General features: G+C 38.8%; 3 protein-coding genes across 5 annotated transcripts in view; all 3 read left to right on the top strand.

Moving 5' to 3' along the window:
- The first annotated feature begins 211 nt into the window (after window positions 1-211).
- On the top strand, window positions 212-5,019 carry denr (density-regulated protein). Of its 2 annotated transcripts, none has more exons than XM_076111712.1 (8): window positions 212-370; window positions 1,193-1,305; window positions 1,834-1,853; window positions 2,177-2,261; window positions 3,124-3,204; window positions 3,549-3,665; window positions 3,768-3,907; window positions 4,679-5,019. In XM_076111712.1, exons 2-8 carry the CDS (start codon window positions 1,203-1,205, stop codon window positions 4,721-4,723), a joined length of 591 nt encoding a protein of 196 aa, XP_075967827.1. In that variant the 5' UTR covers window positions 212-370; window positions 1,193-1,202; the 3' UTR covers window positions 4,724-5,019. The 2 variants fall into 2 exon arrangements, with proteins under 2 accessions (XP_075967827.1, XP_075967751.1); XM_076111636.1 differs by having other exon boundaries at window positions 2,177-2,262; window positions 3,116-3,204.
- A 153-nt stretch (window positions 5,020-5,172) lies between these two features.
- Window positions 5,173-7,001, top strand: LOC142970952 (hydroxycarboxylic acid receptor 3-like). Its single transcript, XM_076111508.1, has one exon. The coding sequence runs from the start codon at window positions 5,409-5,411 to the stop codon at window positions 6,399-6,401; it is 993 nt and encodes a 330-aa protein (XP_075967623.1). The 5' UTR covers window positions 5,173-5,408; the 3' UTR covers window positions 6,402-7,001.
- A 669-nt stretch (window positions 7,002-7,670) lies between these two features.
- clip1b (CAP-GLY domain containing linker protein 1b) overlaps window positions 7,671-23,158 on the top strand; it is a 34,900-nt gene continuing 19,412 nt past the window's right edge. The window contains exons 1-10 of one of the 2 annotated variants that reach the window (XM_076111297.1): window positions 7,671-7,899; window positions 18,931-19,115; window positions 19,271-19,651; window positions 19,738-19,868; window positions 20,333-20,457; window positions 20,569-20,770; window positions 20,907-21,104; window positions 21,265-21,368; window positions 21,471-21,531; window positions 22,790-22,894. In XM_076111297.1, coding sequence (XP_075967412.1) covers window positions 19,007-19,115; window positions 19,271-19,651; window positions 19,738-19,868; window positions 20,333-20,457; window positions 20,569-20,770; window positions 20,907-21,104; window positions 21,265-21,368; window positions 21,471-21,531; window positions 22,790-22,894 — 1,416 coding nt within the window. In that variant the 5' untranslated portion in view covers window positions 7,671-7,899; window positions 18,931-19,006. The remainder of the gene's footprint in view (window positions 7,900-18,930; window positions 19,116-19,270; window positions 19,652-19,737; window positions 19,869-20,332; window positions 20,458-20,568; window positions 20,771-20,906; window positions 21,105-21,264; window positions 21,369-21,470; window positions 21,532-22,789; window positions 22,895-23,158) is intronic. The other variant, XM_076111379.1, reaches the window with a different exon arrangement.

Genomic DNA, 23,158 nt, shown 5'->3' with positions numbered 1-23,158 from the left:
CCACAATATGCTGTTAAAAATAGATTTTTTTTCTCCAATTAATAATATTTAGTCATAAATACATTCTGTGCTCTTTTGCAGAAACGTCAAAATAAATGTTTATATTTTATTTATTTGGAACATTTTTATCAAACGGGTGAATTGTCGTGTGTTCGTCCTCCGGTCACCAGGGGGCGCTGCTGCGCGTCGGCGCTGCGCATCAGCCAGTTAACGACAACTAAAAACAAGAAGCGCCACTAGGCGTGCTCAAAGTACGCCAACTAAACCTTATATTCAATAAGGATGGTTTTTTAAAAGTCAAAACTAACGACAATAATAATGCGAGTGGATTCACCGACGGGACATCAATTTTAAGAGTATATTTCGCAGGGTACGTAACTCTTCTGTGTCTTTATTCCGGTTGTTTTAACAGCAGTTAGCTCGTGCAGTTAACAGTGCGTTAGCTTATTTAGCTTTAGCATGCTAAGCTAAAGCCCCACTGACGGTGACAGCTGGGTGAGTCAACGGTTAACCTGATGAATGAAGCAAAATAAACTCGGGGATATATTTACAAACAAGGCACAGTTGTGTTTCCATTGTGATAGTGTTTACGGCACCTGTGATATTTAAATAATAGACATTACAACACGTGTTTTTAGCTAAGCGATGTAATTAATGTAACAGCCGCATGTGTTAGCCAGCCAAGCTAGTTCTTGTATCTGACTTCTTCTGATGCTACCAAGCCAACTGTTAGCTAGGCTAGCATGATGAGATATTGGCAGGAGCCTGGTTCACTCATGCCCACAGTAGAGTCTGATAATGGCACATGAAGACATGTTATTACTGGTCTTTAGGTTTAGATGTGGAGCGGAGGCTTGAATCCTGAAGTTATATAATGGTATTATTTACTCCAACCTACAGATTGGTGACTAATTAAAGGAAAATGTACACTATTCATCCACAATATTGTTTAAATGTATAGATGGGTAGGTAGATGGCTGGATAGATAGATAGATAAATGTTCAACTGGCTTAAGATCTGACTGGTGACTGTACAGGCTTTAGCATTTTACTCACATTATATTAATGCTCATCAACACATTGGAAGCATCTTTCTCCACTCTTTGATTCAGGTTTTTCCTTTTAATTTGTCCCTTGTCTATATACGTACGCTGTGCATACAATTATGTCCTTTATTTCTGTCTTTTATTCAGATAATTTGTGATGGCTACTACTGAGATGGAATCTGGTTCTTTGGGAAGCAAACCACAACACGTGACCGTTCACCATGACCCAAAGAACCCAGTGAAGGTCCTTTACTGTGGAGGTACAGTATATCACGCTTCATTTAGTGTGGCATCTCATACCGTCTTAGACTCTGACTACATTATAAACTAATTAACTATTTTGTTTATCCTCAGTCAGAAATATGAATCAATTCTACTCTTCTTCTTCTCTCAAATGAGAGGATTCTTGCTTTCCTTTGTCAGATATCTTTGTAAACTAAATATTTTTGGTATTTAGACTTCTCTTAAAGACATTTGAAGGCGTCGTGTTTGGCCTTTTTTGAGGATTCATTGACTAATCGATTACCGATTATTGTAATAAATGATGGGCAGAATAATATTGTTTCTTACAGACTACAATAAGTAGCATCAGTGATACTTTAGCACATATTATTCTGGAATGAATCTTTCTTCTATTCTCATTCTAGTTCTATATACCTCTTATTATTATAATAATATATTTTTACTTTTTTCTGTCTTTGTGCTGCTGCAACATCTGAGTTTTCCCTCCGGGGATCATTGGAGGTTTATCTTGTCCTTACAAGTGTTTCTTGTTTGTTTCTTTGCAGTGTGCTCTCTGCCTACGGAGGTACGTTTAATTAAGGATATTCTGTTGTTCACTAACGCATCTACAAATATCTCATTTGTGATATCAGATTCAGCTTTATTGGCCAAGTACGTGAACACATACAAGGAAGTTGACTCTGGTTTAAAGTTGCTGTCACACAGTAATAAAACAGTTTCCAGGAAAAATAGAATTAAGACATACGGCCTGAAACAAGGACAACAAAGCTGACACATAACAAACACACACAACCATTATGTATATGCACACAGTGTCTATACACAAGTCAGACTGTATGTTAATCTGTTCTTCACGGTATAACTGAATCTACTCTGTTGTGTCTGCAGTACTGTGAGTACATGCCTGAGCCAGCCAAGTGTAGGCAATGGCTTGAGAAGAACTTTCCAGATGTGTTTGCCAGGATGACTGTCGGTGAGTATCATTCAAGATATCAGACGAAGCCTAAGAGTAAATATACTTATGCATTGCTACATGAGAGTAAATGTTGATGTTGTCATATTGTGTTACAGCTTATGTATTCAAATTACAAAACAGTCTGATGGAAATTAAACTGCTTGTTCGGTAATTTTCCAAAAGGTTCGGGAATATTTATCCTCCACATTTGTTACCAGCGTCACACTGTTACACCGCGTTATGATGTTTACAATGAGTGAACTATTAAACCCAACTCTCCAGGTTTGATTCCATCAGACAGATATTTCCTTTATAGACACATATTCCTAAAAATATATGTAAAAAAACATATTTGGTGTCTGTGGGAAATCAGAACGACGATTGTCTGAACAGCGAGAGATTTTAATGAGTGACCCACCTGCAGCACAGCAGGTTAAAAACACACTTTCAACTTAGAACCTGGTATTTTATGGTTACTGACTTTATTTCGGTGATGTTCAGCACAAATCCCATTTATTTATATAAAAATGTATATTATCAAAAGTCTTAACCCAAATGTATGAATGCTGTTGAGTCTATAAATCCATTGTGTATTCAGAGTGAGAAGCGACTTCATAACGAGGTCAAATCTCTTCGGGTCTAAAGGTCTGTAATGACGTCAGACTGAAATATAAAAACCTCTCTGTGTACTCTGTGTACTCTGTACTGTGTGTACTGTGTGTACTCTGTGTACTGTGTGTACTGTGGGCTCAGGGGTCAGCAGAGAGGCTGGTCTGGTGCTAAAGAGAGAGAGATGGCACTCATCCAAAAGGTGGGAAGCTGTGTTGCCAGATTGGTTTTGATATGTTCCTCTTGTCCCTCTGAACCACTGGCCCGGCAGCGAATGCACCCAATCAGGACCTCGGCTCTGGAGAAGCTCCCCCTGCAGGCGAGGAGGAGGAGAAGAAGAAACAGAAGAGAGGTAGGGACACAAATGTTTCCCTTTTATCTGACCTATTTTTGGATATTGTTGTTTTAGTTATACATGCATCATTCCCTGGTGTCAAAAGAAATTTACTTTTCATGGTTAAACTGCCTCGTTTGAGTTGTGATCCCTCAAAGTTCAGTGCTGGTAGATTTGGTGACGTCTACAAACATTTCCTGGGATTATTTTTGTGTGCAAGTGAAGACAATTTGATTATTATAGTATCCATGTTTGATTTAATGACTATAAGTTCACTGTTGTCTTTATGTATTTCTAGTTGTTGCATGTTTATAGTGACGTTAGTTTCAGTGTATTAAAGACTTTAATCTGTGTTTTTGAAGGTGGGAGAGGACAGATCAAACAGAAAAAGAAGACTCTTCCTCAGAAAATCACAATAGCAAAAATCCCAAGAGCCAAGAAAAAATACGTGACCAGAGTGTGCGGCATGGCAACATTTGGTAAGAGGTTTCTATTGTGTTCTATTAATCTCACCGTTGCCTGTTTTACGTCCTCTTCATGCTTTGTTCTTCTCTAACATGGATTCTGTGTCGACTCAACAGACATAGAACTCAAAGAGGCTCAGCGGTTCTTCGCCCAGAAGTTCTCTTGCGGCGCCTCGGTGACAGCGGAGGACGAAATAATCATTCAGGGAGATTTTACAGACGACATCATCGACGTCATCCAGGAGAAGTGGCCCGAGGTGAGCCGGCGGATATTTAAATGGTTCATCTCTTCAGTTCTGTTTGTTTCTGTACTCGTCTCACTGGATGAGGCAGAGCTGTGAATTAGTCCTTTTGCACTGAGTTTGAACCTCTCTGTATCTGCTCAGTTTGTTAATAAATGTAAGATAGTTGGCGAGAGGAGGGATCTCGCTCTGATTACTGAGCTCAAATCTGTCCTCACACTTAGAACCTTTTACTTTAAAGAGTTTGATTTCAGGAGAGGTGAAACTGAGCATGAATATCCTGCTGCTGCACTCGTGTTTATCTCAACTATAGTCTGTGGAAACGATGTCGTTGCGTTTCAAGCTTAAATATTACACCAGTTTGCCCGTTTAAATGTGTTTCAGGGTGAGAGCAGTGACACGAATCGGCCTCGAGCTAAATTAAGTGACACCGATGTATCCCCTGTGTATTTTATGTTTCTCATATTCTGCTCATGAAAACGGTTGCTGGTGGTTCTAAAAATGCTTCAGGCGCCGAGTCGTTAACTAATAAGCAACCCAAACAATAGTTGAATCATTTAGTCTGTTTAATGTCGACAAACAAAAAACATCGTGTTTATCTTTAGCTTTCAGCCCCACATCTTTAAATAAGTGTCACCAATGTAAGGTTTCACTTTTAAAAGTGGCTCAATAACAACAAGAGGAAGTAGTCCATGTGTTGGGGACTATTTTCAGCGGCGGGTGAATCCACTTTTTTAGTATTTATACCGACTATTTCTTTACGTGATTGTTGCGTCTGTGTTTTAGGTGGACGATGACAGCATTGATGATCTGGGTGAAGTCAAGAAGTGAAGACCAAATATGCACTTTTACTGAAACGGATGCGACTTGTAACGACGACAACAACCTGGCCAAATGTACACATTAAGTCATTTTATACCTATTTTATTTACTGTTCATAAAAAGCTGCGGACTTGGCCACTCACTTGGCTTCTTCTTTTCTTTTTTCTCTTTTTTTTATTTTTTTTAGTTATTAATAGCTGCTTTCTCTCGTTCGCCAAAGGTGTGGTATGACCTGACTCCCTCCCAAATGTTCTTCACTTAAGCAAAAACTGTAGGCTAATAAATTTCAGTCTCCTTCGCCTGTACGCTCTTCTTTCCAACTTTGTTTTTCTTTTCTTTTGTGTCTATTTTTCAAAAAAACAAACAAAAGGATTGTGAGGATGAAGTCACCTGCTTTATCTGAGTCACTTAAATGGCCGCAGGTTACTTGTTTTCCAGGTTTCCCCTTGAGTGAACCGTCTCCTCTGCATAATAGTTTTATAATGAAGCCGCCCTCCCCAGACGGATAACATTTACGGTCGTTTCCTCGCCCCTCTGGGTCAACACCGCTTCCCCAAAGATAACGCCCGCTGCACAGATGTTTGTCTGAGGATCGTTCGCATGAGCGCAAACACGACTCCCCACCTCAGCAGTCGGCCGGTACAGAGTGTGCTGACTCCGTTCAGAGCAGCAGGTCGTTGTTTTTACACCGAAGATGAATCTCTCGACGTCGGACGAGTGCTGCGCCTTCGAGTCTCCCGTCCTGGACCGGGTTTTGCCTCCGATTCTGATCTTGGAGTTCATGTTCGGCCTGATGGGGAACGTGGTCGCCCTGTGGATGTTCGTCTTCCACATGGACACGTGGAAGCCCAACTCCGTGTACCTGACCCACCTGGCCGTGGCCGACTCCATCGTGCTGTTCTGCTTGCCCTTCAGAGCCGACTACTACCGGCGTGGGAAGAACTGGCTGCACGGCGACGTCTTGTGTCGCATCCTTCTCTTCCTGCTGGCGGCCAACCGCGCGGCGGGAATCTTCTTCCTCACGGCCGTGGCCGTCGACCGGTACTTCAAGATCGTCCACCCGATGAACCGGATCAACCGAATGGGTCTGGGCTATGCCCTCGGGGTCTCCCTCGGCCTATGGGCTCTGATTTTTCTCGCCACCGGGTATCTTCTGGCCAACGAGCACTTCTTCTACAACGGCAACCGGACGCAGTGTGAGAGTTTCAACATCTGCATGGGCTTCAGCCCCCTCTCCACCTGGCACAACATCTTCTACGTCACCCAGTTCTTCCTGCCCACCGCCATCGTGGCCTTCTGCACCGTGCGGATCACGTGGCAGCTCAGAGTCCGGACTCTGGACAAGAGTGGGAAGATCAAGCGGGCCGTTCAGTTCGTCTCGGCCGTGGCTCTGATTTTCATCACCTGCTTCTTTCCCAGCACGGTGTCGCGCATCGGCGTCTGGATCCTCAAGGTGTGGTACGACGAGTGCCGGTACTTCGAGGAGGCCAACCTGGCGTTCTACACCTCGGTGTGCTTCACCTACTTCAACAGCGTCCTCAACCCTGTGGTGTACTACTTCTCCAGCCCGGCCTTCAGCGGCGCCTTCAACAAGCTCCTCAATAAACTGCTGAGACGGAGCGGCGACGAAGATCAGACGGATTCAACTAAGAACGATGTTTCCACTGTTGATGGTAGAAGGCTTTAAATACCTGATAATGAGACTGTAGTGAATGCATCGGGCACGTTAAAGGCCTGGCTACTCATAGAATTACTGTTATCCTGGTTTATAAGTGTAATATAATGTAGGGAAGAGGTTTTAGCCCACCTAAAATAATAATTAGCAGCTAAGTGCTGTGTACTTGTATACATACAACACAAACCCTTGGGAGGGTTTTAATTAGAGCAATTATTTTTAACGATGATAGAAAATTTCAGTTGCACGGTTTCCTCGTCTAATATACACTGCAAATGCTTTTAATGGTAACCATCAGATGTGTGTGTTTTTATCCAGTTCTTTGTTCACATACTTAACATAGTCGATCACTGATTATCTGCCACCAAGTATAATATTTACAGTACAAATCAGTTGAACAGCCAGGAGGAGGTTATAAAGACTTCAGTGTTAAACTGTCGATTAACACACAAACCAAACATGTACTGAGACACCATGCAGGTAATCCCAACCAATAATGTAAGAGCCGTATATTCTTTTATTCTGTGTGCAGATAGATACATTCCCAATATTTGTGTCCTGTCAAGTTTTGTTTTTGGTAAATAAATATTAGAATAAGCAACAAAAAAATCACATATTACTGTTTGTCATTTTTATTGAACACATGAAATGACACGAACTTGCAGAGAATGCATACATAAAATATACTGTAGTATAAAAAACTATCACAGAGGAGTAAAGACTTCTAAAATAACAAACCTAAATCAGACGAGATACAAAGTATTTCCCAACAAATATTTCTTGCTATATCTGAGTGTTTTTCTTTTTAAATAATGTGAAATGTATAAACCGAAGGAGCGACTCTTATTCCACTTCTACAATTAATATATTTATCATAAGATTGATGTCTTAAGTCCTTATTTTACCTAACCATACTAAGTACTTAAGTTGAGAAACTAATTCTTCATTCGTGATAATTCATTATTTCATCAAAACTAGTCGTTATTATGCTTTTCTATACTAAATAATTATTTTGCTATATTCATTTTGATTTACGATACTATAATTATTTAGGTTTCAGTCATTATTTTGTGAGAACTAGTAATATGCTTTGCTATACTAAATCCTTATTTCACTATACTAAGTCACTACTTTGCTTTGTAATAATAAATCATTATTTTATACAAAGTTAAATAACATGCCGGATCTTTTTCTTTTAGTCACATCGCTTTTTTAATCAGATTGTTTTACTGGTGGACATCGACCTTTTGATCCGTTTGTGTTCCGAGTCTTTTTTCCCGAAATCGTATTTTCGAATATCTTGATCCTCGGATGTCCGAGCTCAGAGCTTGGTCCATGAAAGCAGCATTGGTCCCAGAGGTGACGTCATGCTGGGGCTGGGCTGGGAGACGGAAGCGCCGCAGAAAAAAAAAAAAAAGAAGAAACATGCAACTAGATAACGGTTTAAAAGAGACGCTGCACTTCAGCCACGACGTCCTCCACTGAGACTCAGCTCTCCAACAGAGACCAAGTAAGCTTCACACACCTGTCCGCTTCCATGTAAGCGTTAATATCGCCATTACAGGGCGTACATGTTTGCAGAGAGTAGAATGAGCTCATCCCAGACACAACAACAACACGGGCCAGCATCATCATCTATTGGGCATATTCACAAAGCTGCAGCTATGATTTGTGCTATTAAATGGTTGCTGTCTGATTGTGTGAGGCTAAAGATTAATAAGTGGTGAAGCTGAGATACAGGATGTGGATTTGACAGCTCTGGGTGTGCTTGTTTTGGTCTGGCTGCAGTTTATTGAGGTAATGTTACAGCAGACGAGGCGTCTCATGTTACCTGCGCATTTGCATTGAGATTAGCCTGAAACACTGCAACCCTTCCATAAACTGTTGAGTCTTAACATATGCACTAAGACAAATGAAGACCATAAAATAAAGCTTGTTTTTGTTGGATGGAAATCTGAGAAGGTTCCAGCTAAGTTACATATTGGGGTTGGGCACCTGCAGCGCTGTCAGTGGAGGAAGAAGTATTCAGATCCTTTACTAAGTATTACCACACGAGAGATACTCTACAAGTAAACGTCCTGCCTTCAAAACCTTAAGAAAAAGTCAGTACCAACAAACTACTAACAAAAGTACTGATTGTTCCCTTTCAACGTTTCCTTATTCTGATGTTTCTGCTGCATTAATGTGTATGTTGTGTATGTACATCAACACATCAGGAACACTTCATCCTTCAGTTTATCACAAACATTCAACATCAACACATAAAGGAACACTTCATCCTTCAGTTTATCACAAACATTCAACATCAACACATAAAGGAACACTTCATCCTTCAGTTTATCACAAACATTCAACATCAACACATAAAGGAACACTTCATCCTTCAGTTTATCACAAACATTCAACATCAACACATAAAGGAACACTTCATCCTTCAGTTTATCACAAACATTCAACATCAACACATAAAGGAACACTTCATCCTTCAGTTTATCACAAACATTCAACATCAACACATAAAGGAACACTTCATCCTTCAGTTTATCACAAACATTCAACATCAACACATAAAGGAACACTTCATCCTTCAGTTTATGAAAACATTCAACATCAACACATTAAAGGAACACTTCATCCTTCAGTTTATGAAAACATTCAACATCAACACATAAAGGAACACTTCATCCTTCAGTTTATCACAAACATTCATCATCTACACATAAAGGAACACTTCATCCTTCAGTTAATCACAAACATTCAACATCAACACATAAAGGAACACTTCATCCTTCAGTTTATCACAAACATTCAACATCAACACATAAAGGAACACTTCATCCTTCAGTTTATCACAAACATTCAACATCAACACATTAAAGGAACACTTCATCCTTCAGTTTATGAAAACATTCAACATCAACACATAAAGGAACACTTCATCCTTCAGTTTATCACAAACATTCATCATCTACACATAAAGGAACACTTCATCCTTCAGTTAATCACAAACATTCAACATCAACACATAAAGGAACACTTCATCCTTCAGTTTATCACAAACATTCAACATCAACACATAAAGGAACACTTCATCCTTCAGTTTATCACAAACATTCAACATCAACACATAAAGGAACACTTCATCCTTCAGTTTATCACAAACATTCAACATCAACACATAAAGGAACACTTCATCCTTCAGTTTATCACAAACATTCATCATCAACACATAAAGGAAACACTTCATCCTTCAGTTTATCACAAACATTCATCATCAACACATAAAGGAACACTTCATCCTTCAGTTTATCACAAACATTCAACATCAACACATAAAGAAACACTTCATCCTTCAGTTTATCACAAACATTCATCAACACATAAAGGAACACTTCATCCTTCAGTTTATCACAAACATTCAACATCAACACATAAAGAAACACTTCATCCTTCAGTTTATCACACACATTCAACATCAACACATAAAGGAACACTTCATCCTTCAGTTTATCACAAACATTCAACATCAACACATGAAGGAACACTTCATCCTTCAGTTAATCACAAACATTCAACATCAACACATAAAGGAACACTTCATCCTTCAGTTAATCACAAACATTCAACATCAACACATAAAGGAACACTTCATCCTTCAGTTAATCACAAACATTCAACATCAACACATAAAGAAACACTTCATCCTTCAGTTTATCACAAACATTCATCATCAACACATAAAGGAACACTTCATCCTTCAGTTTATCACAAACATTAAACATCAACACATAAAGGAACACTTCATCCTTCAGTTTATCACAAACATTCAACATCAATATATAAACACTTCATCCTGCAGTTTATCACAAACATTCATCATCAACACATAAAGGAACACTTCATCCTTCAGTTTATCACAAACATTCAACATCAATATATAAACACTTCATCCTTCAGTTTATCACAAACATTCAACATCAACACATAAAGGAACACTTCATCCTTCAGTTTATCACAAACATTCAACATCAACACATAAAGAAACACTTCATCCTTCAGTTTATCACAAACATTCAACACCAACACATAAAGGAACACTTCATCCTTCAGTTTATCACAAACATTCAACATCAACACATAAAGAAACACTTCATCCTTCAGTTTATCACAAACATTCAACATCAACACATAAAGGAACACTTCATCCTTCAGTTTATCACAAACATTCATCATCAACACATAAAGGAAACACTTCATCCTTCAGTTTATCACAAACATTCAACATCAACACAAAGGAACACTTCATCCTTCAGTTTATCACAAACATTCAACATCAACACATAAAGGAACACTTCATCCTTCAGTTTATCACAAACATTCATCATCAACACATAAAGGAACACTTCATCCTTCAGTTTATGAAAACATTCAACATCAACACATAAAGGAACACTTCATCCTTCAGTTTATCACAAACATTCAACATCAACACATAAAGGAACACTTCATCCTTCAGTTTATCACAAACATTCATCATCAACACATAAAGGAACACTTCATCCTTCAGTTTATGAAAACATTCAACATCAACACATAAAGGAACACTTCATCCTTCAGTTTATCACAAACATTCAACATCAACACATTAAAGGAACACTTCATCCTTCAGTTTATGAAAACATTCAACATCAACACATAAAGGAACACTTCATCCTTCAGTTTATCACAAACATTCATCATCAACACATAAAGGAAACACTTCATCCTTCAGTTTATCACAAACATTCAACATCAACACATAAAGGAACACTTCATCCTTCAGTTTATCACAAACATTCAACATCAACACATAAAGGAACACTTCATCCTTCAGTTTATCACAAACATTCAACATCAACACATAAAGGAACACTTCATCCTTCAGTTTATCACAAACATTCAACATCAACACATAAAGGATCACTTTATCCTTCAGTTTATCACAAACATTCATCATCAACACATAAAGGAACACTTCATCCTTCAGTTTATCACAAACATTCAACATCAACACATAAAGAAACACTTCATCCTTCAGTTTATCACAAACATTCATCATCTACACATAAAGGAACACTTCATCCTTCAGTTAATCACAAACATTCAACATCAACACATAAAGGAACACTTCATCCTTCAGTTTATCACAAACATTCAACATCAACACATAAAGGATCACTTTATCCTTCAGTTTATCACAAACATTCATCATCAACACATAAAGGAACACTTCATCCTTCAGTTTATCACAAACATTCAACATCAACACATAAAGAAACACTTCATCCTTCAGTTTATCACAAACATTCAACATCAACACATAAAGGAACACTTCATCCTTCAGTTAATCACAAACATTCAACATCAACACATAAAGGAACACTTCATCCTTCAGTTTATCACAAACATTCATCATCAACACATAAAGGAACACTTCATCCTTCAGTTTATCACAAACATTCATCATCTACACATAAAGGAACACTTCATCCTTCAGTTAATCACAAACATTCAACATCAACACATAAAGGAACACTTCATCCTTCAGTTAATCACAAACATTCAACATCAACACATAAAGGAACACTTCATCCTTCAGTTTATCACAAACATTAAACATCAACACATAAAGGAACACTTCATCCTTCAGTTTATCACAAACATTCATCATCAACACATAAAGGAACACTTCATCCTTCAGTTTATCACAAACATTCATCATCTACACATAAAGGAACACTTCATCCTTCAGTTAATCACAAACATTCATCATCAACACATAAAGGAACACTTCATCCTTCAGTTAATCACAAACATTCAATATCAACACATAAAGGAACACTTTATCCTTCAGTTTATCACAAACATTCATCATCAACACATAAAGGAACACTTCATCCTTCAGTTTATCACAAACATTCATCATCTACACATAAAGGAACACTTCATCCTTCAGTTAATCACAAACATTCAACATCAACACATAAAGGAACACTTCATCCTTCAGTTAATCACAAACATTCAACATCAACACATAAAGGAACACTTCATCCTTCAGTTTATCACAAACATTAAACATCAACACATAAAGGAACACTTCATCCTTCAGTTTATCACAAACATTCATCATCTACATATAAAGAAACACTTCATCCTTCAGTTAATCACAAACATTCAACATCAACACATAAAGGAACACTTCATCCTTCAGTTAATCACAAACATTCAACATCAACACATAAAGGAACACTTCATCCTTCAGTTAATCACAAACATTCAACATCAACACATAAAGGAACACTTCATCCTTCAGTTAATCACAAACATTCAACATCAACACATAAAGAAACACTTCATCCTTCAGTTCATCACAAACATTCATCATCAACACATAAAGGAACACTTCATACTTCAGTTAATCACAAACATTCAACATCAACACATAAAGGAACACTTCATCCTTCAGTTTATCACAAACATTAAACATCAACACATAAAGGAACACTTCATCCTTCAGTTTATCACAAACATTCAACATCAACACATAAAGGAACACTTCATCCTTCAGTTAATCACAAACATTCAACATCAACACATAAAGGAACACTTCATCCTTCAGTTAATCACAAACATTCAACATCAACACATAAAGGAACACTTCATCCTTCAGTTAATCACAAACATTCAACATCAACACATAAAGAAACACTTCATCCTTCAGTTCATCACAAACATTCATCATCAACACATAAAGGAACACTTCATACTTCAGTTAATCACAAACATTCAACATCAACACATAAAGGAACACTTCATCCTTCAGTTAATCACAAACATTCAACATCAACACATAAAGGAACACTTCATCCTTCAGTTAATCACAAACATTCAACATCAACACATAAAGAAACACTTCATCCTTCAGTTCATCACAAACATTCATCATCAACACATAAAGGAACACTTCATACTTCAGTTAATCACAAACATTCAACATCAACACATAAAGAAACACTTCATCCTTCAGTTTATCACAAACATTAAACATCAACACATAAAGGAACACTTCATACTTCAGTTTATCACAAACATTCATCATCTACACATAAAGGAACACTTCATCCTTCAGTTAATCACAAACATTCAACATCAACACATAAAGGAACACTTCATCCTTCAGTTTATCACAAACATTCAACATCAACACATAAAGGAACACTTCATCCTTCAGTTCATCACAAACATTCAACATCAACACATAAAGGAACACTTCATCCTTCAGTTTATCACAAACATTCATCATCAACACATAAAGGAACACTTCATCCTTCAGTTTATCACAAACATTCAACATCAACACATAAAGAAACACTTCATCCTTCAGTTTATCACAAACATTCAACATCAACACATAAAGGAACACTTCATCCTTCAGTTTATCACAAACATTCATCATCAACACATAAAGGAAACACTTCATCCTTCAGTTTATCACAAACATTCATCATCAACACATAAAGGAACACTTCATCCTTCAGTTTATCACAAACATTCATCAACACATAAAGGAACACTTCATCCTTCAGTTTATCACAAACATTCAACATCAACACATAAAGGAACACTTCATCCTTCAGTTTATCACAAACATTCATCATCAACACATAAAGGAAACACTTCATCCTTCAGTTTATCACAAACATTCATCATCAACACATAAAGGAACACTTCATCCTTCAGTTTATCACAAACATTCAACATCAACACATAAAGAAACACTTCATCCTTCAGTTTATCACAAACATTCAACATCAACACATAAAGGAACACTTCATCCTTCAGTTTATCACAAACATTCATCATCAACACATAAAGGAAACACTTCATCCTTCAGTTTATCACAAACATTCATCATCAACACATAAAGGAACACTTCATCCTTCAGTTTATCACAAACATTCATCAACACATAGAGGAACACTTCATCCTTCAGTTTATCACAAACATTCAACATCAACACATAAAGGAACACTTCATCCTTCAGTTTATCACAAACATTCAACATCAACACATAAAGAAACACTTCATCCTTCAGTTTATCACACACATTCAACATCAACACATAAAGGAACACTTCATCCTTCAGTTTATCACAAACATTCATCAACACATAAAGGAACACTTCATCCTTCAGTTTATCACAAACATTCAACATCAACACATAAAGAAACACTTCATCCTTCAGTTTATCACAAACATTCATCATCAACACATAAAGGAACACTTCATCCTTCAGTTTATCACAAACATTCAACATCAACACATAAAGGAACACTTCATCCTTCAGTTTATGACAAACATTCAACATCAACACATAAAGGAACACTTCATCCTTCAGTTTATCACAAACATTCAACATCAACACATAAAGGAACACTTCATCCTTCAGTTTATCACAAACATTCAACATCAACAAATAAAGGAACACTTCATCCTTCAGTTTATCACAAACATTCAACATCAACACATAAAGGAACACTTCATCCTTCAGTTTCTCACAAACATTCAACATCAACACATAAAGGAACACTTCATCCTTCAGTTTATCACAAACATTCAACATCAACACATAAAGAAACACTTCATCCTTCAGTTTATCACACACATTCAACATCAACACATAAAGGAACACTTCATCCTTCAGTTCATCACAAACATTCATCATCAACACATAAAGGAACACTTCATCCTTCAGTTTATCACAAACATTAAACATCAACACATAAAGGAACACTTTATCACAAACATTCAACATCAACACATAAAGGAACACTTCATCCTTCAGTTTATCACAAACATTCAACATCAACACATAAAGGAACACTTCATCCTTCAGTTTATCACAAACATTCAACATCAACACATAAAGGAACACTTCATCCTTCAGTTTATCACAAACATTCAACATCAACACATAAAGGAACACTTCATCCTTCAGTTTATCACAAACATTCAACATCAACATATAAAGGAACACTTCATCCTTCAGTTTATCACAAACATTCAACATCAACACATAAAGGAACACTTCATCCTTCAGTTTATCACAAACATTCAACATCAACACATAAAGGAACACTTCATCCTTCAGTTTATCACAAACATTCAACATCAACATATAAAGGAACACTTCATCCTTCAGTTTATCACAAACATTCAACATCAACACATAAAGGAACACTTCATCCTTCAGTTTATCACAAACATTCATCATCAATACATAAAGGAACACTTCATCCTTCAGTTTATCACAAACATTCAACATCAACATATAAAGGAACACTTCATCCTTCAGTTTATCACAAACATTAAACATCAATATATAAACACTTCATCCTTCAGTTTATCACAAACATTCAACATCAATATATAAACACTTCATCCTTCAGTTTATCACAAACATTCAACATCAACACATAAAGGAACACTTCATCCTTCAGTTTATCACAAACATTCAACATCAACACATAAAGGAACACTTCATCCTTCAGTTTATCACAAACATTCAACATCAACATATAAAGGAACACTTCATCCTTCAGTTTATCACAAACATTCAACATCAACATATAAAGGAACACTTCATCCTTCAGTTTATCACAAACATTCAACATCAACACATAAAGGAACACTTCATCCTTCAGTTTATCACAAACATTCAACATCAACACATAAAGGAACACTTCATCCTTCAGTTTATCACAAACATTCAACATCAACACATAAAGGAAACACTTCATCCTTCAGTTTATCACAAACATTCATCAACACATAAAGGAACACTTCATCCTTCAGTTTATCACAAACATTCAACATCAACACATAAAGGAACACTTCATCCTTCAGTTTATCACAAACATTCAACATCAACATATAAAGGAACACTTCATCCTTCAGTTTATCACAAACATTCAACATCAACACATAAAGGAACACTTCATCCTTCAGTTTATCACAAACATTCAACATCAACACATAAAGGAACACTTCATCCTTCAGTTTATCACAAACATTCAACATCAACACATAAAGGAACACTTCATCCTTCAGTTTATCACAAACATTCAACATCAACACATAAAGGAACACTTCATCCTTCAGTTTATCACAAACATTCATCATCAACACATAAAGGAACACTTCATCCTTCAGTTTATCACAAACATTCAACATCAACACATAAAGGAACACTTCATCCTTCAGTTTATCACACACATTCAACATCAACACATAAAGGAACACTTCATCCTTCAGTTTATCACAAACATTCAACATCAACACATAAAGGAACACTTCATCCTTCAGTTTATCACAAACATTCATCATCAACACATAAAGGAACACTTCATCCTTCAGTTTATCACAAACATTCAACATCAACACATAAAGGAACACTTCATCCTTCAGTTTATCACAAACATTCAACATCAACACATAAAGGAACACTTCATCCTTCAGTTTATCACAAACATTCATCATCAACACACAAAGGAACACTTCATCCTTCAGTTTATCACAAACATTCATCATCAACACACAAAGGAACACTTCATCCTTCAGTTTATCACAAACATTCAACATCAACACATAAAGGAACACTTCATCCTTCAGTTTATCACAAACATTCAACATCAACACATAAAGGAACACTTCATCCTTCAGTTTATCACAAACATTCAACATCAACACATAAAGGAACACTTCATCCTTCAGTTTATCACAAACATTCAACATCAACACATAAAGGAACACTTCATCCTTCAGTTTATCACAAACATTCAACATCAACACATAAAGGAACACTTCATCCTTCAGTTTATCACAAACATTCATCATCAACACACAAAGGAACACTTCATCCTTCAGTTTATCACAAACATTCATCATCAACACACAAAGGAACACTTCATCCTTCAGTTTATCACAAACATTCAACATCAACACATAAAGGAACACTTCATCCTTCAGTTTATCACAAACATTCAACATCAACACATAAAGGAACACTTCATCCTTCAGTTTATCACAAACATTCAACATCAACATATAAAGGAACACTTCATCCTTCAGTTTATCACAAACATTCATCATCAACACATAAAGGAACACTTCATCCTTCAGTTTATCACAAACATTCATCATCAACACATAAAGGAACACTTCATCCTTCAGTTTATCACAAACATTCAACATCAATATATAAACACTTCATCCTGCAGTTTATCACAAACATTCATCATCAACACATAAAGGAACACTTCATCCTTCAGTTTATCACAAACATTCAACATCAACACATAAAGGAACACTTCATCCTTCAGTTTATCACAAACATTCAACATCAACACATAAAGGATCACTTCATCCTTCAGTTTATCACAAACATTCAACATCAACATATAAAGGAACACTTCATCCTTGATATATAGTTATAAATAAATAATTATATATATGTGTGTGTGTGTTTTATATTATAGTGAATATTATTATATGATATATATTATTATATGATCTACATTATTATATTATACAGAATATTATTATATGATATATATATTATTATATTATACTGAGACTAAAACAAGATGTCCTGACGTGTTTATCAAAGTGTTATTTACTGCTTTTTTTCATGTTGGAATAAATGTTAAATATTTAACTGTAAAGTAGTAATACGTCTTTGATACCTTAATGTTTTTGCATTAAATCATTCTGGGATGTTTGCTGAAATTGATTGGATGTGGCACAGCCCTACAGAGAACATGTTCCACCAGCCAACACTGAGATCAGTATCACTTTATTTGATAAGACGTTTGTCTTTTATGGCATTTATTACAACAGCTCGGTAATAAACAGTTAAATATTTGCAGCAGCTCTCACAGAGATACTGCTGTCGTTAAATATGAGTACAGTGCTTATAATAAGTATTCCCCTCCCTTTTACTGAATCAAAGTAGATTTTAATTCAAAATATTGATCTGTATCTCACTTTTATATCTTTATATATTGAATATCGTTGGGTTTTGGACAGTATACAAATTGTGATTGTGAGTGATAATTTTCACAATTTTTTGATGTTTTACAGTTGAAACAATCAATGAATGAATCAGGAAAAGAGCAGGTTAATCTATAAAGAAAACAATCATTAGTGGCCTGATGAAGATAAACTTGAGGACACTTGCTATAGAAGTGAAGCATCACATTTGAAAGTGACAGAAACAACCAAATTCACATGATTCTTTTTCACAACGTCCATGTTTGCTCCATATAAGTTTTATTTATTTGAGTTTCTGCTTACAGCTACATTACCAAGCATGAATAATGTATGTGTGACGAGCAATGGACAGTGATGAGGTTCACGTCTCTGCAACTTCTATTCTTCTACTATTCCACCAAAATGTTTGATTTTGAAATGATTTCATGGAGTTTTGTCTTCTGTTTTCCAGCTGCCTTCCATCACATTGGGACTTTATGGGGTGGTGGGGAAGGCCTAGACCCCCACCTTGATCCCCAACACTGCCAATGGACAAACAGGGAGCCATGAGTACACCAGGCAAGGTCAGCGGGCTCAAACCCCCGAGCAAAATAGTCCGTCCATCTGGGGTGCCGTCAAAGACGTCTCCGTCCTCCGGTAAGAAAGCATTTACTCACGTTATATTTAGGGAGGAAGAATGAGTGGACTAGTTTAAGTGCCATGACAACAACCATGGTAGCAAACTCTCCAGGTGAACAAAGCAACAAAACACACCTTTCATAAAATAAAGAAAGCATTGATTGTGATTGCAGGTGCTCCAAAGTCAGTTCCTCCAGAGAAGTCCCCCGGCAGAGTGACCTCCCCGACCCAGGATGGAAGCGCGGACTTCCAGGTCGGCGAGAGGGTCTGGGTCAACGGCAACAAGCCCGGCCAAGTGCAGTTCATCGGGGGCACGCAGTTCGCTCCCGGGCAGTGGGCGGGCGTCGTGCTGGACGAGCCTATCGGGAAGAACGACGGGTCGGTGGCGGCCTTCCGGTACTTCCAGTGTGAGGACGGGAAGGGGATATTCACGCGGCCTTCAAAGCTGTCCAAGACTGCACAGCCAGAGACGGAGGCGAACGGGGGGCAGGCGAGTCCTGCACCAGGAGCCCCTGCAACAAGCGAGCCTGCACCTGCTGGCTCTGCCTCAACTGGTAACAGCTAATTCATCAGTTAAAAACATGCTTATTCACCCTCTGTTTCTCAGTCATGGAAAGGCGTTTTATTGTTCTTTGTTCAGCTCAGGGCACCGGCATTAAGACGAGTGCTGCACTTAACCGAATGCTCACATCCAGCGAGTCGGTGTCTAACGTCTCAGACACAGAGTCCATGAAGAAGAGGAGGGAGCTGAGGCTGGGAGACCGCGTGCTGGTAAGAGTATAAAGTCACTAATGTACTCAGAGTTTATCGTTATGATATCGTACATTTATTTGTCTTCTAATGCTAAAATAAGTTTTTCAAGTGTGATTCAGCAAACTCTTTCAACATCTGTTCATGACATCGTGCACATCTGTGAGATTTAATCACTAGCTTTAGCTTTTGGTGCGTGAAGAAGAAAGAATTCCTCCCTGCAGAGCTGGAAGTCTTTCTGTCACGCTCCAAGTGTTTTCATTATAGTGTGTTTCCTGTTTTAGTTTGAAAGTCTTCTCCTCGTGTTTGTTTCCCACCTGTGTGATTGTCCTCCCCGTCCTTCACGAGGTTCACCGGTCCCTCGTTGTCTCCCTCTTCTCCTCGTGTGTTTCATCTCTCTGCTCCCGTTGTCCATTGTCTTTCTTTTCTACTGTTACTGCATGGAGTCACCTGTGTGCTGTCTTGATTTGTTTTTCTGTGCGTAGGTTGGTGGTAACAAGGCAGGAGTGGTGCGGTTTCTGGGAGAGACAGACTTTGCAAAGGGAGGCTGGTGTGGAGTGGAACTGGATGAACCACTTGGGAAGAATGATGGAGCCGTCGCAGGGACCAGGTAAAGACCGCTGACTAACCATATGTCTGTTTTAACATTTAGTAACCTGTAAAGAAAAGTCACCCGTCAGTGCTGAGGGTTCGGTTGGTGCCTGACCCGTTTTCCTCTCAGATACTTCCAGTGCATGTCCCGGTACGGTCTGTTCGCTCCGGCCCACAAGGTGACGCGCATCGGCTTCCCGTGCACCACGCCGACCAAGGCGAAGAGCTCGCGGAGGATGTCCGCCCTCAAGAGGAGCCCCAGTGCTTCCTCCATCAGCTCGCTCAGCTCCGCCACCTCCTCCATCAGCGGCAAACCCAGCCGAGCAGGACTGGTAAGACTCTGTGCTGTTATCCAACAACACTGCAGAGGTTCATGTTCACTGCTCATTCAAACGCATCCCCCAAACCGTCCTGAGTCAATGCTAAAGTTGTGTATCTGGGTTATCTCCCTTCACTTTATCTTTGCAGCTGACGGAGACGTCTGCTCGCTACGCCCGTAAGATCTCCGGCACCACGGCGCTGCAGGAGGCCCTGAAGGAGAAGCAGCAGCACATCGAGCAGCTGCTCGCGGAGCAAGACCTGGAGAGGTGCGCGGTGGCCAAGGCTACGAGCCACGCGGGAGAGGTGCAGCAGGAGATGGTTGTCCTGAGGAAAGGACGGGATCAGGTCAGACATTTTCATCTGCAGTCAAACAATCAATTCAGCTCAAAAGAAAATAGACTTAAAATAGATTCTAGACGTCTTCAGAAAAGCTGCGGTCTAAATGTCTGTGATTGGATCTCGTGTGCAGTCGTTGATAAATGTCATTCGTTCTGTGTGTTCACAGTATGCGGTGGACATGGAGGCAAAGTTGGATCAGCTGCGTTCGCTGGTGGAGGCAGCTGATCGGGACAAAGTGGAGCTGCTCAACCAGCTGGAGGAGGAGAAACGGTGAGGCCTGCAACACGATGCTGTTCATGGAGACCAACGGGCCTGATGTTGTTGACTGTCTGACATGTTCAAAGACACTTTGTGCTTGTGCCCGTATGACAGGAAAGTGGAAGATCTGCAGTTTAGTGTGGAGGAGGCCTGCATCACCAGAGGAGACCTGGAGGTAACATTTGGTTAAATAATCTGCTTCTCAATTAAACATTATCCTCTCACTCACTCCAGCTATCTATCCCCCTCCTGTCAGGCTGGATTTATTTATGAAATTCATGTGTGAATTATTGACAAACTCGATGGAAAGTTTAATAACTTATTCTACTTTAATGTGACAGTCGTGATGTTTAAAGTGTGTTTGTTTGAGGTTCTTCTCCACAGTCAGTGTTCTACTACAGTAGATGCAGCAAAGCAATGTTCTGCTGTGGACGTATTCTAGACTCCTAAAGGAATCTATACCAGTTTAAGTGAACGTTATGTTTAGACAGACCTTTCTGTCGGGAGCTGAAGATAAAGAACACTAGACTCCATTGAGAAAAACTGTGATTTTAAAATAGGGCCTGCTGCCCCAGGCCCAAATTTGACCTCCGTGAACTGAGACGTTGCTGGTATAGAGCTGCCGTTGCTCCATCTACTGTAGTGAAACACTGACTCTGGAGAAGAACTTCATACAAACACACTTTAAACATCACTACTGTCCCTTTAACACGCTTATTGAATCCAGTCAGTACTAATGTGAACCCTCTGGTTTCTAATGATCACCTGAGTTTGATTTCTTTTGTTTTTTCTTGTTATTTATTTATATTTGAAGTGACACTAAATTGCTGAACGTCTGCTTTGCATTTCCCTCTGAGCTCTGATGATCCCATCAATCATTCTGTCTCAGCTTCTTTTCCTCTTCCCGCACATCGTTGAATCATTCATTTGCGTCTTTCTTCGCGCTCCTCTCATTTATTCATTCATGCTTGATTCACTCGCTCTCTCCTCTCAGACTCTTCCACCCGTCTGCAGCGCTCACACGACCGTCCGACCCGTCATCTCTTCATCCACACGTCTGTTCTTGAAAGCTGTTTTCATCTCGCCTCGCTCCTTCAGTCCTCTTGACATGCTCTCATCTTCCTCTCTCGTCTGCACCTTCCTCACTCTTCAGGGGAAATTAGCGCCCGATTTGGCCTCCTTTTTAAGTTCTGAAATAGAAGCAAATAAAAGTGAGGAATCTGAGTTTGAAATATTGAACTCCTGATATTCCTCAAAGCAGATTCCTCCCTTTTGTTCACGACCAACTGATGTAACCGGACCCCTCGGTTGCTCTCTTACCTCCTCGCCCGTCTCTTTTAAAGTCTTCTCTGTGCCCGTGGCTCACACAGCTGGCATGTCAGTGTTGCGTTGGTGTTGTTCTCCTTCTCTTCCTGCTCTTCTCTTACTAACAGACGCAGACCCGACTGGAGCATGCCCACATAAAGGAGCTTGAGCAGAGCCTGCTCTTTGAAAAGACCAAAGCTGAGAAACTCCAGAGGGATTTAGAGGACACTAGGGTAATGCTGGCAGTCCCCCAGTCCCACAGCAGGACTGAGTGATGTGCTCCCCCCCCCCCCCCCCCCCCCCCAACCGGTGTTAATAATGATGACACAGAATATATTGAAGGAAGCGACAGCGTGCAAACATTATGCAAATGGTCAGATTTATCTCAAGTTGCTTCCTTCATAGCTTGGTCCAGGGTTAGCCCCCTGACATGGGGACGTTAACGCCTCCTCGTAACCAGATCTATCTCACTGCAGATGGTGCATGTGTGCATGAAG

This window comes from Anarhichas minor, unplaced genomic scaffold (genome assembly GCF_050575085.1).
Source record: "Anarhichas minor isolate MPS153535 unplaced genomic scaffold, ASM5057508v1 ptg000002l, whole genome shotgun sequence".
NCBI lineage: Eukaryota > Metazoa > Chordata > Actinopteri > Perciformes > Anarhichadidae > Anarhichas > Anarhichas minor.
The sequence above is the reverse complement of the archived record's forward strand: the minus strand, read 5'-3'. Positions and strand labels throughout refer to the sequence as shown.

Bases quoted from the DNA above. Each gene is read 5' to 3' on its own strand.
- denr (XM_076111636.1), top strand. From the start codon at position 1,203: ATGGCTACTACTGAGATGGAATCTGGTTCTTTGGGAAGCAAACCACAA. The intron at 1,306-1,833 runs GTACAGTATATC...GTTTCTTTGCAG, and splicing joins GAAGGTCCTTTACTGTGGAG to TGTGCTCTCTGCCTACGGAG. The intron at 1,854-2,176 runs GTACGTTTAATT...TTGTGTCTGCAG, and splicing joins TGTGCTCTCTGCCTACGGAG to TACTGTGAGTACATGCCTGA.
- LOC142970952 (XM_076111508.1), top strand. From the start codon at position 5,409: ATGAATCTCTCGACGTCGGACGAGTGCTGCGCCTTCGAGTCTCCCGTC.